Source organism: Polypterus senegalus, chromosome 17, assembly GCF_016835505.1.
Source record: "Polypterus senegalus isolate Bchr_013 chromosome 17, ASM1683550v1, whole genome shotgun sequence".
In the NCBI taxonomy this organism is placed as follows: domain Eukaryota; kingdom Metazoa; phylum Chordata; class Cladistia; order Polypteriformes; family Polypteridae; genus Polypterus; species Polypterus senegalus.
The window spans coordinates 81,962,434-81,979,971 of record NC_053170.1 but is presented as its reverse complement, the minus strand read 5'-3'; the positions used below and the strand labels follow the sequence as shown (position 1 = coordinate 81,979,971).

Genomic DNA, 17,538 nt, shown 5'->3' with positions numbered 1-17,538 from the left:
GATCGAAGGTCACAGGCATCCAGTGTTGATATTCGGCCTTGCCGGTTACGTGCAGAGATTTCTCCAGATTCTCGTCTGAATCTTTTGATGATATTATGGACAATAGATGATGAAATCCCTAGATTCCTTACAATTGTACGTTGAAAAACGTTGTTCTTAAACTGCTGGACTATTTGCCCACACAGTTGTTCACAACCCCATCCTTGCTTGTGAACGACTGAGCCTTTTGGAGATGCTCTTTTTATACCCAATCATGACAAACACCAGTTTCCAATTAACGTGTTCACCTGTGGAATGTTCAAAACAGGTGTTTTTTGAACATTCCTCAACTTTCCCAGTCTTTTGCTGCCCCTGTCCCAGCTTTTTTGGAAAGTGTTTCAGGCATCAAATTCAAAATGAGTGAAGATTTGCAAAATAACAATAAAGTTTATCAGTTTGAACATTCGATATCTTGTCTTTGTAGTGTATTCAATTGAATATGGGTTGAAAAGGATTTGCAAATCATTGTCTTCTGTTTTTATTTACGTTTTACACAACGTCCCAACTTCATTGGAATTGGGGTTGTATATATATATATAGATGCTGACCCGTTGACTACTCTGTAGGCAAGCATCAAGGATTTGAACTTAATACATGCTGCTACAGGAAGTCAATGTAGTGATCTCAAAAGAGCAGTGATGTGTGCCCACCTCGCCCAGTTAAATACAAGACGGGCTGCTGCATTTTGAATCACCTGCAACGGTTTGGAGGCACATGCTGGTGGTCCTGCCAGCACAGAGTTGCAGTAGTCCAGCTGTGATGAGATAAAGCCTGCATTTGGAATACTCTGTCAGATTGCAGATCTTGTTCAGGGTGAATTCACAAGACCGAGAGACCACAGTAACATGCTCAGTGATTACCACCCCAAGGTTATGTACAGACTTGGCAGGTGTGAACTTAAACAGAGATGAAGTGCTGAAAAAACTGATGAGCTGGGATAGCAAGGAGATTTGCCTTTGCCAGAATGAACTGGAGATGGTGGCCCTACATCCAGGTTACAATATCAGTGAGACATGCAAAAGATTCTAGCTGATCCTCTGGAAAGAACGATAAGATACGTCTGCATATCAACCTAACACTGATAACAAAAACCAAAACACTGGATGATAGGGCCTAGTGAGAAGATGTACAGAGAAAAAAGGAGAGGGCCCAACAGTGTGCCCTGGAGCACTCCCGTGCTTGCCTGGTACACCCTTGACATCTCTCCAAGCCAGAACACACGGTAGGTAGTATCTGCCCAAGAAGAAGGACTCAAAGCCTAGACTAGTCTCACTCACAAAACCTGAACACTCAGGTCACATCACATCTCATCCTCGTTCATTCAGGATGCTCCCCATCCCTATTGTCTCCAGTCACTCCAACTTTTGATTTTCAGGCTTCATCTTCTTCACTTGAGTCATATCACATGTCCACCTTGTCCCCAATGGATATAGCTCATTGATATTTTGTGGCTTTAGGACACACACAATCCTCTCCTGCTCCACTCATACCACACCTCAGCCCCAATTTATCCACTTCAGCTGCGTCTCCTCCTCGACTTGTGTGCAATTCCCATCCTGTCCTTTCCTCTTTGTGCACTTAGGCCAGGCACTACTTGTTTGCTGTGCACATCCCACTTGTGTTATAACCCATCTTCACCTGCTGTACTGTACTTTGATCATATCCCTAATTCATTCTTTTTATGTACCTGGATCACAAATTATGCTCCATTTTCCACTTGGTCATACCTCCCATGCCATACTCCTGTGCACAAAGGCCTCACCTGACTCGACTTTGATCACACAGCCTGCTGCCCTCACTTTATTCACTTAGGATCCACCTCCCTCATTTCTTTGTGCACTCCGATCACACCCCAATCTCATCTTGTGCACATCAGCCCCTCCTCATGCCCACATTGTCCTTGTCAACTTCATCATTTCCCACTCCTCACTCACTATGTACTCGGATGTAGATGCTGTTACTCGCTTTCCTCACTCCCCAGGCTGTAGCATTGCAGCCGTAATTTCCCTCATCCTGATTGGAGACTCCTGAGATGGTGTAGATGCCGGTCTGGTTGTCACTGATGAGATTCTGTTGATACTTCTGGAAGGTGTATGTGATGGGCACATTCAGCCTCTTTGCAGTCAGGTACACACTTGAGCAGTTCAACCGAAGAGTTTGCCCTTCACTTAGATCTGAGGCCTCCGCTTTCAGGAGTGGTCTTGAAAACAACTCTGAGCAAAAAAATAAAATACAAATAAAAAGAAAAGATTAGAAAGGCAGTTATGTCCACCTGTTAACACTGGACTGTTGTTATATGCTACCCCACATGACAATGACTCCTTAGCCCCCTTAAGCAGGAGCTTTCACTCCTTTGCTCTGAAAAGGTACCAGGAAGCTTACTGCCATCGTCGAAAAGAGCCACAATAATAATAACAACTAGCCAACCCGCGGCGTACCATACGCCGCATAATCAGGCCGGTTTTTTAATAATTTTTAAGCACAGGGAGAAAATTATCATTTGAAAAATCGGTAATGTAATAAATCAGCAAGAAAAGCAACATTGTAACAATGCACGGAACGAACCAACACACAATCGTCCGTGCGGCGCTCAGGTGCAGAGGGTGGAACGGGAGGAGAGGAGAAGGACGTCCACTCCGCTGCCTCCGTCATGCTAGTGTGCTGATTTCTCATTCAGTATGCACTGCCCGCTCATGTGCCCACCTCCAACTCGTCACTCGAGTCGTTGAACAGTCCAGATGCACCTGTGACTCACGTAGACTTTTCATTGCTCTGTGCGGTTTTGGCTGCCTTTTTATATATAATCCAACCAAGACACCTATTCACGGTAGTAGCGAGGTGGGTGTGTACAAAGTGCAGGAGCATCTAAGAAGACGCATGTTTGTCGCGGAAGCGAATCGCTGTATATAGCGTGTAAAACAGTTTGCTATGGTGCACACGGTCGTGCGTCGTAACCGAAAACTCGTTTTTTAAAGACTACTCACTTCATTGTGTTTTAACCTCAGTTGTAAAGGAATGTTTTAATGATCCCATGGGATACCCCTCGCAAACAGTTTTACACGCTGCATATGGCGACTCACCTCCGCGAGAAACATGCCTCTATGAACAGTCAACGTGGGTCGGAGGTGCATGTGGCCCCTATGACAGATGAATATAAATGACGCCAGTTTTTCTGTGTCGTCGCGTCCGAGTTGGTGGGCGTGGCTCTGTGAGTTGTCGTCGTATCCAATGGTCTTGGAGTTGGTGGGCGTGGCTCCTTCCTGCGTGCGCCATAGATGTCTCACTTGTTGGCGGCTTAGTGAATCCACGCCCCTTCCGGCATGCTTTCCATGGTTGTCTTGCCTTAGTGAATTATATATACAGTATATAGATAATTACTGCCATTTATATAGCGCTTTTCTAACTACTAAGTGATAGATAATGGGAGGCAGGGCCATTTCTGGGTATAAGTGGTCTAGGCAAGCACCTATGGCGCCTTCTAGTGTTCAGGGTGCATTACTGAAGCCCCATATAGAGATTCCTATCTCCATTTTGATAAGAAAAATTTGTCCTGGGCGGCATGGTGGCACAGTGGGTAGCGCTGCTGCCTCGCAGTTAGGAGACCCGGGTCCTCCCTGCGTGGAATTAGCATATTCTCCCCGTGTCTGCCTGGGTTTCCTCCCACAGTCCAAAGACATGCAGGTTAGGTGCATTGGCGATTCTAAATTGTCCCTAGTGTGTGTGCGTGCCCTGCGGTGGGCTAGTGCCCTGCCGGGGGTTTGTTTCCTGCCTTGCACCCTGTGTTGGCTGGGACTGGCTCCAGCAGACCCCCGTGACTCTGTAGTTAGGATAGAGCGGGATGGATAATGGATGGATGGAAAATTTGTCCTGACCAGAGCACAAAGAAATGTTTCTGTTGTACGCCTCAGCAGCGCCTGTACTGTCTGCATGATGCACAGCACAATCTTTTTCTCAGAAACAATCGTGGGCAACGCGATTTTTTTTAAACAATACAGACCTATGAACACTCTGACTCAAAATGAATTATATTGTTTTATATGATCTTCGCTTACTAGCGATGTTCGGTCTTAACTGCTGTGCTAGGACATGATAAGTGTCTAATAGGAATTCTCTGACTTAATGTCAATTTTAATTACGGACTATGACACACTCCTAATAGTTGGCGACTTTAATTTTCATATAGATAATCAGTGTGACCTAAAAGTAAAATAATTTATGAACCTCCTGGATTCTCTTGATTTAAGACAACTCATAAATCAGCCTACACATAAAGCAGGTCATACGTTAGACTTAGTGATTACTAAAGGACTGAAAGTTGATATAAAACAGATCATTGATATTGGTCTATCAGACCATTTTCTTCTACTTTTTAATATAGAAATAATGATAAAAAACACTCATGAGAAGCATATTGTTAAAAAACGCTTCTTTGACTCAGCAGCAGCTTTAAAATTTACAAACATTCTAAGCAATCAGTCCGTTTATAGTGCCAGCTATAATAGCGAGGATAATTTAAATAGTAAGGTGGAAAGATTTAATACTAAAGTGAGAGCTGCTGTTGACATAGTTGCACCTGAAAAGACAGTGAAAAAATCTTCTAGCATTGTTATACCAGAGAGTGTCGGATTTAAAGAGAACATGCCGTAGAGCTGAGCGTCAATGGAGGAAGACTAAACTTACTATCCACTATGAAATATTAAAAGTCAAAATAACAGAATACAATAACACTGTCCGTCTTGAGAGACGCTGCTATTTCTCTAATATTATAAATAACAATGCTAGTAATCCCAGAGTCTTATTTTCTACGATTGATCGCCTACTAAACCCAGGTAACTCAAAGGAATGCCTCCTAAGTACTTCCAGTGAAACCTGTGAGGCTATCGCTGTATTTTCAATCAAAAATTAATGATATTAGAAATAACATAGTATATCTCCCCAACACTAAGGATCCTCCTAAACCCCAGCATCCTGTTATAAACAAATTAAACTCTTTCACTAGGATAGATTTACCTGATTTAAAAAAAATAATATCTCAATTAAAACCCTCCACCTCGTCCTTGATCCAATACCAACAAATTATTTCAAAGAAGTATCAGGCGTGCTAATTGATAATGTTCTGGACATAGTAAATTCGTCATTAGATACGGGGGTCTTCCCAGACTGTCTTAAGACTGCTGTAGTTAAACCCCTACTTAAGAAACATAATCTTGACCCTCGCTCTTGAAAATTTTAGACCCATCTCTAACCTGCCTTTCTTAAGTAAAGTTCTGGAGAAGGCAGTCATTATGCAGTTAAATGACCACCTAATAAACATGCTATTCTTGATAAATTTCAGTCAGGTTTTAGAACAAATCACAGCACAGAAACTGCACTTGTTAAAGTAGTAAATGACTTGCGGGTAAATGCAGACAGAGGCCATTTATCTGTTCTCATCCTCTTAGATCTGAGTGCTGCATTTGACACCATTGATCACAACATTCTTAGAAATCGCCTTAGTCAATGGGTGGGCCTCTCTGGCAGGTCTTAAATTGGTTTGAATCCTACCTGACAGGGAGAAAATTTTTGTTAGTTGTGGTAATTACAACTCAAAGACACATGATATCCATATGGTGTTCCACAAGGCTCTATCCTGGGTCCGCTGCTCTTCTCAATCTACATGCTTCCTTTAGGTCAGATTATCTCAGGGCACAACGTGAGCTACCACAGCTATGCTGATGACACACAGCTGTACTTATCAATAGCACCTGATGACCCGATTCTCTGATTCACTAACACAATGTCTGACTGTATCTCAGAATGGATGAATAGTAATTTTCTCAAGTTAAATAAAGAGAAACTGAAATTTTAGTGATTGGCAATAATGGATACAATGAGGCTATTAGAAATAAACTGGATACATTAGGATTAAAAGTCAAGACGGAGGTAAAAAGCTTAGGGGTAATTGTTGACTGTAATCTGAATTTTAAATCGCATATTAATCAGATCACTAGGACAGCATTTTTCACTTAAGAAACATAGCAAAGTTAGACCTCATATCACTGAAAGATGCTGAGAAATTAGTTCATGCTTTGTTTTCAGTCACTAGATTACTGTAACACACTCCTCTCAGGACTACCCAAAAAGACATAAATCATTTGCAACGAGTGCAGAATGCAGATGCTAGAATCCTAACTAGGAAAAGAAAATCGAACACATTTCTCCTGTTTTGATGTCGCTACACTGGTTACCTGTGTCATTCAGAATTGACTTTAAAATCCTGCTTATGGTTTATAAAGCCTTAAATAATCGCGCTCCTTCTTTTATATATCGGAATGTCTGACACCTTATATTCCAAATCGTAACCTCAGATCCTCAAATGAGTGTCTCCTTAGAATTCCAAGAACAAAACTTAAAAGAAGTGGTGAGGCGGCCTTCTGCTGCTATGCACCTAAATCTGGAATAGCCTGCCAATAGGAATTCGCCAGGCTGATACAGTGAGCACTTTAAAACACTGCTGAAAACACATTACTTTAACATGGCCTTCTCATAACTTCACTTTAACTTAATCCTGATACTCTGTATGTTCAATTCATCATAATAACTATTCATGGTGGCTCTAAAATCCGTACTGACCCCACTCTCTTTCTGTTTCTTTTCCGGTTTCTTTGTGGTGGTGGCCTGCGCCACCACCACCTACTCAAAGCATCATGATGCTCCAACAATGATGGATGGATTAAAAGGCAGAAGTCTACGTGACCATCATCATCAAGTCCTTCCATGAGAACCCTAAATCCAAAGAGGACTGTTTCATTTATGTTAGGTAGAATGCCCAGAGGGACTGGGCAGTCTATGGTCTGGAATCCCTACAGATTTTATTTTTTCTCCAGCCTCTGGAGTTTTTTGTTTTTCTGTCCACCCTGGCCATCGGACCTTACTCTTATTCTATGTTAATTAATGTTGGCATTTTATTTTCTTACTGTGTCTTTTATTTTTCTATTCTGCATTATGTAAAGCACTTTGAGCTACTTTTTTGTATGAAAATGTGCTATATAAATATATACACAGTCTGACAATAACACAAACAACATTGATGATGATGATGCCAATAATACAGTACTAATCCTCAAACTGTAGCATATAAGAGACAGACATGGTGCAATAAAATTAAACGATCACAGTGGTAAAAGGACTGTAGCTTTTGAGTGAATTGCTAAAAGCTGATTTAACCCAAACTATGATCGTCTCCCAAATGGACATACAGTAAAATGGGTGTTAACTTACCAAATATCAACCTCCACTGCTCACCACCGTTTGTGAGATTCGCTCTGGACACGCTAAAGCAGTTGTGCATTTTTTGGAGATGTAGATTGTGTTATTTGCATACACAAGCATAGGGTGACTAAGAATTGTGGGTAAGGATTCCTATTAAAGATAATCATTATATTCTCACTTTCACTGAATCTTGTCATTATGCTAAGTTTTCCTTTTATTTTATTAATTTAAATGACATGTACAGTATATATTATGGTAATGTCTTAATTAAAATATATATATATATTCACCCAGTTTGGTGATATTCGCAAACACTTCTGTGATTTCTCCGAACTTGAGGACTGTTGAGTTTGCTCCTCACAGTTACCCAACTAGAACAAGTGGATGACTTTTGATTTGAAATACTTTAAATCCCCAAGAGGAAATTATCTTTTTTGTATAACTTTTGGAGGGGATCAGAGCACAGGGTGAGCCATTGTACAGCGCCCAGGCGCAACTTTCAGGCTAAGAGATTGGCTCAAGGGCCTAACGGAGTAGGATCCCTTCTGACAGTAATGGGATTTGAACCAGCAACCTTCTAGACACCAGTGCAGATTCTTAGCCACAGAATCACCACTCCACCCTTAGGTAGGCAGAATGACCAAGCTGTGGTGGGCAGTTTGACTGGCACATCAAGGTACACCCTACTCTTTTTGAAAGATGCCCAGGGATCTTTTATGACCACAGAGAGTCAGGACCTCAGTTTTATGTCTTATCTGAGGGACAACGCCAATTTTTACAGGCCAGTGTTCCCATCACTGCACTGGAGGGTATTGGGATCCACATACAGACCACAGGGTAAGCGCCCCCTGCTGGCCTCACCAACACCTCTTTCAGCAGCAGCCCAAGCTATTTCCTAGCTGGCCTTCTCATCCAAGTACTGGCCGGGCCCAAACATCATGTGGATGGCCTTTTCTGAAGTGCAGGTGCGATGGCCGCATCAATATCATCAATCTGCTGGCGCTGTGTGGCCTTCAAACAGCAGTAACTCTCAGCAGCTCGCAGAAAAGGAACATTTATTTTAGTAAAATGAAAATTTAGGAACCTCAAAGGACATTTGTATTCAGTACATACAGAAGTAACCATTTGTGGCAGGCAATGACCAGAAGCCATCATTCAGCTCATCAGTGCTGTTTAGACTGCAGGGCAATTTACAGTTTTGCAGCCGTCAAGACAAAATGCTTTATTACTAAATGGCTACAAAATCTAAATAAGTATTAAAGAACGCAGTCATTCTCCGCATGTGCCATGTTTAGGTAACATCTGCAAGGGCAGAGACATTTGTTTATGGTGGATAAGCACAAGCAGTGAGTGTGCAGTGGGCCGTGATGGAGGACAACAGCAACATAAAGGTGAGTCTGGACCAAAAGCAGCAGACGTGTGGGACACCATGATCATAAATTGAATCCTGTAAGATGCAGAAGTTCTTTGTGTTGCACTGTATTTGTCTGCCATGCCTGTAAACAACATTCACCTCCTTGGACGCCGTCACATTCTATTGTTATAAGACATGGACTGTGGATTTCATTTAGCTTTTTTGACACTCTTTAATGTCAAATGTGAAAGAGATCTCTGCAAAGTGAACTAAATGAATGATAAACATCATACACAGAATAACTGATCGCCTAAGCATTCACCTCCTACATGTTAGTATTTAGGAGATGGCAGCCATGACAGCCTTGAGTCTGTATGTGCAGGATGTATGTCAGGTTTCATGGAGATCGGGAGTGATCAGCCTTTTTCAAGTCCAGCCACAAATTCTCACTTGGATTAAGATCTGGTCTTCTGACTCGGCCAACTCCAGGACATTCACATTGTTGTTACTCAACCATTCTTGTGTAGCTATGGCTTGATGATTGGAGGGTGTTTGTCCTGCTGCAATGCAGACCTTGTCCCAAAGTTTAGGTTTCCCTGCAGACCTCATCAGGTCTTCCTCCAGGTTCTCTCCATATTCTGCTGCACTCATAAGCCTTCTGATGTAGAGGATCATCTCCATAGCCTGATGTTGCTGCCGCCATCATGCGTCACACTGGGGACAATGTGTGGTGTTCACACATAACATTTAGTCTGATGGCCTTAAAAGCTCAATATCGATCTAGTCAGGCCATTGGGCCTTCTTCCAGATGACTTCACGTACCCCCTGGCATTGGCAGTCTCTAGCCATGATGTCCTGTGTGTTATTTCTCTTTGCGAATCTTCCCTAAAACTGCAATTAGTGAAGCCCCCAGTCAACAGTTGTCATCTGCACAGTCTTTCAGCTCTTGCACTTGCAGCCTGTAACTTCTTCAAAGTTCTCATAGGTCTCTTGATGGCCTTCTTCACTTGCTATCTTCCTGAATGATCGCTCAAGTTTTTGTGGATGGCCTGCTCCAGGCAGATTTACCGTTGTGCCGTACCCTTTACCACTTCTTTGTGATTGGTTTCACTGGACTCCAGGAGATTTTCAGGGACTTGGATGTTTTCTTGTTTCCAGCTCCTCATTTGTGCTTTTCATGGAGTCTCTTGGAGTGTTCTCGCCTTTGCTGTGTAGGATACGCCATCATGCTGACTCACCACAAGATGGACTTTCCACATTAAGGTGCATTTGGACTGTAATTAGGAGAAACCCCAGACAGGTGGTCTCCACTGGACTAATCATGTGACTTCTAAAGCCAATAGGCTGCACCAGTGATGATTTACGTGGGTCATATTAAAGGAGTGAATACTTATGGGACCAGATATATTGTGTTTCATATTTGTAATTATTTTAGACCCCCTTTATGGAGATCTCTTTTCATTTTGACATTAAAGAATCCTTTTCTGTTGGTCAACGTCAAAAAAGCCAAATTAAACCCATTGTCATTCAGTGTTGTTTAACAATCAAAGGTCTGTACACATTATAAATATTATTACCAGAAAGTGCACACCTTCCTAATTTAAAAGTCAATTCTGTATAAGATTTTACTGATGTGCATCCTTAAAGATTTACCTCCGCATTAGTGCCATGCTTCACGTGAATTATCCTGGATTCACAACTACCTGACTGGACGACTGCAGTTCATCAAACTGGGGAACCGCATCGCTGGTACGATAGTGAGCAATGTTGGGGCCTCACAAGGGACTGTTCACTTTAAATAGAAGTCAGACTTTTACCACATTTAGAAGTACACGGATGATACAGCGATTGTGGTGTGGGGAATATTGGGATTTGATTGAAGCTTTCAGTGACTGGAGCAATAAGGCCGGCCTGGTCCTGAACACAACGAAGACCAAGGAGATGATTTGGGATTTCCACAGGTCTATGCTCCCCCTTCAGTCTGTTAACATCCGGGGTGTTGGGTATTGAGGTCATGAACACAGAAGTCCTCTACAGGGATGTGCAGAGGAGGCTCTTTTTCCTTAGAAGACTCGGGTCATTCAATGTATGTAGTGAAGTGCCAGTTTTGTTCTGTCAGACAGTCGTTGCCAGCGTCCTCCTCTTTGCTGCCATATGCTGGGGAGGGAGTATGACAGATGAGACCACAAAGAGGCTGGCTCAGTGCTGGGTAGGACTGTGGCCTCACTGGGAACTGTGGTGGGAAGGTGTATGGGGAGAAATGTACAGGCCATTCTTGACAATAGCAGTCACCCTCTCCACAAGATTACGTTGGGGCAGAGAAGTAGACGTGGCAGAGAACGCTTTACAAGATCATTTGTTCCTATTGATGTGAGATTTGATAACTCTGGTTTAAATAAAAGTCATTTACGACCTGGTCACCACTATACCTTCCCACACTGTAACAATGGACCATTTGTACTTTTTATTTATTTATTCATTTATGTTTTGTTCTCCTTTGTTTTTATAATAATTTTCATCAAATTTTATTGATGTGTATTGATGTGTTACTGGATGCCCGAATAATCTATTTATCTATGTATCATATAGTGCCTTTCATATCTATCTATCTATCTAGTGCCTTTCATATCTATCTATCTGTTATATAGTGCCTTTCATATCTATCTATTTGTTATATAGTGCTGTTCATATCTATCTACCTATCTGTCATATAGTGCCTTTCATATCTATCTACCTATCTGTCATATAGTGCCTTTTATATCTATCTATATATCTTTTATATAGTGCCTTTCATATCTGTCAATCAATCAATCACATAGTGCCTTTCATATCTATTTATCTATCATATAGTGCCTTTCATATTTATATATCTTTTATATAGTGCCGTTCATATCTGTCAATCATTCAATCAATCATATAGTGCCTTTCATATCTATCTACCTATCTATCTATCATATAATGGCTTTCATATCTATGTATTTATTTATTTATTTATCATATAATACTTTTCACATCTATCTATCTATACATCATATAGTGCCTTTCATATCTATTTATGTGTTTATCTATCTCTGCAATGAAGTGAAATGAAAGAGCACAGAAAACAGATTGGCATGTATGCCCCACCAAACAATAAAGAACACAGCTGTGTTGCTATTTGAGGAACAGTTTTTTTTATATCATTTACATTTATTTCACATAATTTTATCATTTAGAGGAACTGTCGCTGTTGCAAACTTAAACCTTCTTATCTTATCCTGTAAATGGATGCCACTTAGTGAGGTATGCCAGGGTTAATTTGAACATAAGAAGAAGTGACACTGTCGGTACTGCCAAATAAAGGTCCATCCAGACATGCAGGTAGTGTCATTTTCTGCTGCAAGTCACCTTATTACATAATGCAGTGTTTGCGTATCTCTAAACTGAAATTGTATGCCACTGATTGTTACTCTCATAATTCAACCTCAGAAACTCGAAAGAAAAAAAAGGATCTCAAAGGCCGCACATTTCACATTCATGGGAGAGCACGGCAGGAGGCTTATCATGAAATGAGAGGGTTGTCCCTGCAGGGTGCTCAGCCCAATACCAACGTCAGACTTGCACTCTATATTGGCACAGCAGGAATGGGTGCCCGTGGGCACGAAGGTTAAGCGCACATCTGCTTTTCATCCCGCAGTGCAGACAGACCGTCTGCGTCTTACGATCCTACAATTGGGTTCAGTGAATTTAAGAAATGGATGGATACCACTGCAGAGTGCAGAACCTCCCTTACGGGGACATTGTCCACCCAGAACTGCTTCTGCAAGCAGAGGATTAAGAGCATGAACAGCGCAAGCGTTCAAATAGACAATGGGCAGTGGACTGATATGTCTGTTCGGAAACAGAACCGAACGTATGTCATGAAACCTAAGGAATACTGAAATGTGCAAATGTATGCTTTCAGTTCTTCTCTAATAAATTTCAGAATACTGTACTTTATGCTAGCTGCTTAAAACGGTTCAAATAAATTCACCATCACTCTAAAAACTTCTGGTAGTGAAAAGGTATTGTAATCTGTCTGCAACTTCAGAAAGTATAATCCTCCATACTTAACTGTTTCTTACTGAATTAAACTGCCAGCACTGAAGGTTGCACCACCATCAGACACAGCCTCACTAAAACAGCCTGCTCTCTCAATGATCAGGGGCCTCATTTATAAAACATTGCGTGAATTCGAGCGTAAAAATATGCGCATGCCAAAAAAAACCCCATCAGATTTATAAAACTTGCTAGACACGCATTGCTAGGCAATATACAGGATAGAAATGCGCGTCGAATACCGCCCTGAAACAAGCATATATGGAAGACACGCCTCAATCTCATGCATATCCAATCACGATACTGCAGAACATTATTGGCCGCTGACGCACCGAGACCCCACCCCCTGCATTCAAGAATATCAGGCCGCTCCACTCCGCAACTCGGGGCACAAGATCATGCGCTGCATTACAGCGCCACTCCTCTGCGTTCTGGAGGTCAGGGAAAGGTGTAATGTGTCAGCGTTTGAGGGGTTCGCCGCTATCACCTGGCACATGTAATGCCCTGATTGCCGTTACAATGAATAGTGCAGGCCATATGAAAAACTGAGGGTTCAGCAGGCTCCCTTACCCGTAAACCAAGCAGCGCGTACTGCACCGTCACATCTGTCTAAACTACGGGCTGACCCTGACCACGGAAACACAACGTTTCTAGGGCAACTCATGGGATCACAGATGACTTGTGTATTAGTAGAAGGCAACAACCTTTGGTTAACAAAAGGTGCTCCATTCTCACTAGGTGCCCTTATTACAATATGAGTGCAGTAAAGTGCTTTGATTATGTTAGGAGAACTGCCAATGTTCTTTTTATTTTGACCAAAACATATTATGTTTTATGTATGTGTGCACACCACACACCACATGAAAACTGGATGTAATGTCTCGTCAGTTCGTTAATGGCTACCAGCACAGTGGGCATGATGGAGGCTAAGATATTCGTGACCTGCTGGCCAGTTCCCCGAGAAGTGACAACAGAGAGCCAATATAAACTGGAAAAAAAAAAAAAACAACAACAAGTTTTTCAGTATAAAGGGGGACTAAAATGCAGCCAGTGCATCACATTCATCTTTTTTGTAATACATGTGTCACATCAATGCACATAATAATAATGGCTCAGTGACATGATTTATTGTGCATTGTGAGTCATTTATCTGGTTTTCCACACTTGATCAAGAGTGTCGTCATTTCCCAGTTTCGTATGCACGGGTGAGATTTATCAGAACTACAAACACATTCCACAGTCAGGTTTTCTTTTACACATCCCAACACACGTTTCATGCCTCTTTTTGTGTGAGCTCAAGCTTTGTAAATGAGGCCCCCATATAAGGCACTATATATGATAGATAGATAGATAGATAGATAGATAGATAGATAGATAGATAGATAGATAGATAGATGGATGGATGTGTTGGCACTGGATGATAGATAGATAGATAGATAGATAGATAGATAGATAGATAGATAGATAGATAGATAGATAGATAGATAGATGTGTAAGGCACTATACATGATAGATAGATAGATAGATAGATAGATAGATAGATAGATAGATGGATGGATGGATGTGTAAGGCACTATACATGATAGATAGATAGATAGATAGATAGATAGATAGATAGATAGATAGATAGATGTGTAAGGCACTATACATGATAGATAGATAGATAGATAGATAGATAGATAGATAGATAGATAGATAGATAGATAGATATTTGTCCCCAGGGGGAAATTTGGCTTTTTTCAGAAGCTCTTTAAATAAATAAATACTCATTTAGTTATAATAAAATATGCAGAGTTAAACTCTAAAACTTTGCACAGCAGTATTCTGTTTCTAAGCCTGTAGCGCTGCAGTGATTGACCATCCATCCCTTCATGTCTTGACCTCCTAATGCCATTAAGCCTGGGTCTTTCACCGCATTTATTTATTACTAGGTGGTAACGAGCCCAGGCACATCGTAGTAAAGGATAACAGATAAAAACACAAAATTACATTTTCAAAACCACTTAATTCAATTTCACAGTCGCATTTGGGTGTTAAGGAGCCTGTCCAAGCAACACTTGGCACAAAGCAGGAATCAGCAATGAACAGGCAGCGAGTTAATCACAGGGCCTACATATGCACAAACACACACACACACACACACACACACACAGAATATCACATTTTAATGTACCAGGTTCACAATTGCCAGATTAACATTTAACATCTATACCACAGAGGAAAAATAAATGCAGATGCAGGAGAGAACAGGTAAACTCCCCACATAACCAGCAATTAGTCTTGGCTTTGAACCCAGGATGCTGGATTGAGATTCAATGCACTTGAACATGATGTATCTGATTCACGCTGATTTGTCCTCATCTAACCTGGAATGAAAACGAAAAAAAAAAAAAAAAAAAAAACAAACCACAAACGAGTGACATTTGCTTGATTTTGAGTGCTCTCCCTAGGGACTCTGCTACTACAGACGAATTGAGCTTCAGAGTGTACACGGCAGGAAGCCATGGAAGGCGCTCTTTAATATGGAGAGTAACAAACATTACTGGAATATATACATTATTGCTTAAATGCAGGCACCAATCCACACACTGTACTACAGTGTCCTCCATAATGTTTGGGAGAAAGACACATTTTTTACTTGATTAACCCCTCTGCACCACAGTTTAAAATTACAAATTAAATATTTGAGACATGATTAAAGTGCACATTGCAGACTTTCATTTAAGGGGATTTGCATACGTTTTGGTCACACAACACTTTTTCTAATTGGTCCCCTCCTTTTTACAGGAAACCATAATGTTTGGACACAGCAATGGCAGGTCTACTAAAGCCGTCATATTTAGGACTTTGTCGCATATCCCTCGCATGCAATGTCTGCTTGAAGTCTGTAATTCATAGACACCACCAGGTGCTGAGGTTTTTCTCTGGTGATGCTCTGCCAACTCTCTAATGCAGCCATCTTCAGCTCCTGCTTGTTTCGGGGGCTTGTTCCCTTACATTTCCTCTTCAGCATATGGAAGGCCTGCTCAATTGGATTAAAATTGCGTGACTGGCTTGGCAATTCAAGAATTTTCCATTTTGTTAGCTTTGACAAACTCCTGTGTTGCCTTAGCAATATGTTTGGATTCTTATCTTGTTGTAGGATGAAGTGCCGTCTGGTGAGTTTGGAAGCATTTACTGGAACTTCAGCAGATCAGATGTTTCTCTACACCTCAGACTTCATCATGTCACTGCCGTCAGCAGTTCCATCATCAATGAAGATAAATGTGCCAGGCACTGTGGAAGCCATACATGCCCAAGTCATTAAATTTAAACTGCAGAGCAGCAGGAGAAATCAGGGAAAAATGGATCTTTGTCCCAAACAATATGGAGGGCACTGAATATGCAGGAAAGCAACTGTGCGAATATTCCAGGGGTTTTCCATAAGACTGACATAAAGCACATGCATTCATACACTCCGAGTTTCTGCCAATGTAATACATGCCAGATTTAAAGTTAAAAAATGAGATTCATTTAAAAAGTGCGGTAAAGCAAACATGCCCCTTTGAGAATTAATAAATGGATTTTTAGCTTACAAGTGTTCACTCTGCTATATCTTTTTTTAAAAAAAGTCTTTTCCCTTTACTTGACTGGGGGGCTTCACCCCCTGCTCGCTTCACTCTCCAACCTGAGCTATGCACCAGTCACTTTGCATCTCTGCCGCTCGCGTATGTGGATTTCACTTTCACCAAACAACAAATCTTTTAAGTCTCGCGGATATGGCTCTTCATTGGGAACAAACACTACTTTTCCCGGATGGCAATACAAATTAGATTATCTACAAGTCTCCAACTTAAAGTTTAAATCCAAACAATATATTCGATCTCTTTTCACTGTTCCGTTATTTCATCGAGTAATAAGTTCCGTTTGTTTGCACTAATGCGATGTTTACTATCATTTTTTTGAGACTTTCGAATTTTAGTACTTATTCATTATCTCTAACCTGCTCTGCATGTGTATCGCGCCAACGTTTTTGAATTCTTTACGACATTCTACTTTGTCATCTACTCTTTGTCTTTTATTTCCAGCCCCGGGCGTGGATAATCTCTTGGCACAAAGTTTCGTCTTGCGGGACTCATCATTTCGTCTCATCCCAGGATTTTTTTTATATAATAGAGAGATATACAGTGGTAATAAAGAAAGTGTTACTTGTGGTGTGTTTACATCAAACTAATAGGAAAAAATGGATATCTGCACCATTACCCACATACTAGATTCTCACGGAAGCAAAGTAGTGCCCACTGTTCTTTTTCATTTTTGTTTCTGACACTCACTTAAGTAAAGTGCAGTGTTATAAATTCAGGTGTACAGGCTGAGTTGAGCAGTAAGTGCTCAAACTTACTCTGCACTGCAGTGCACATTTTTGTATAAAACCAATCACTATAAACCCGATATTAACAGTGTAGGTCTCACTTCATTCCATTAATAATGAAATAGTTTCCAAGATCATGTTGAGTCTGCACCATAATATATACTCACCGGCCACTTTATTAGGTACACCTGCTCCACTGCTTGTTACCACAAATATCTAATCAGCCAATCACATGGCAGCACCTCAATGCATTGTGGCCTGTAGACATTGTCAAGATGACCTACTGAAGTTCAAACCAAGAATCAGAAAGCTGACTGAAGTGACTTTGAACGTGGCCTGGTTGCTAGTGCCAGATAAGGCTGCTCTGAGTGTTTCAGAAACTGCTAATCGACTGGGATTTTCACGCACAACCATCTCTAAGGTTTACAAAAATTATCCAGTGAGTGGCAGTTCTCTGGGTGAAAAT

The 17,538-nt window shown here is 41.2% G+C and overlaps 1 protein-coding gene across 2 annotated transcripts in view; it reads right to left on the bottom strand.

Annotated features, from left to right (window-relative positions):
- The window catches only part of LOC120517422 (platelet endothelial cell adhesion molecule-like), a 38,340-nt gene that overhangs the window by 10,385 nt on the left and 10,417 nt on the right, over positions 1-17,538 (bottom strand). For both annotated transcript variants that reach the window (XM_039739747.1, XM_039739748.1), the window contains one exon: positions 1,974-2,252. In XM_039739747.1, the coding sequence (XP_039595681.1) occupies positions 1,974-2,252 (279 nt within the window). The remainder of the gene's footprint in view (positions 1-1,973; positions 2,253-17,538) is intronic.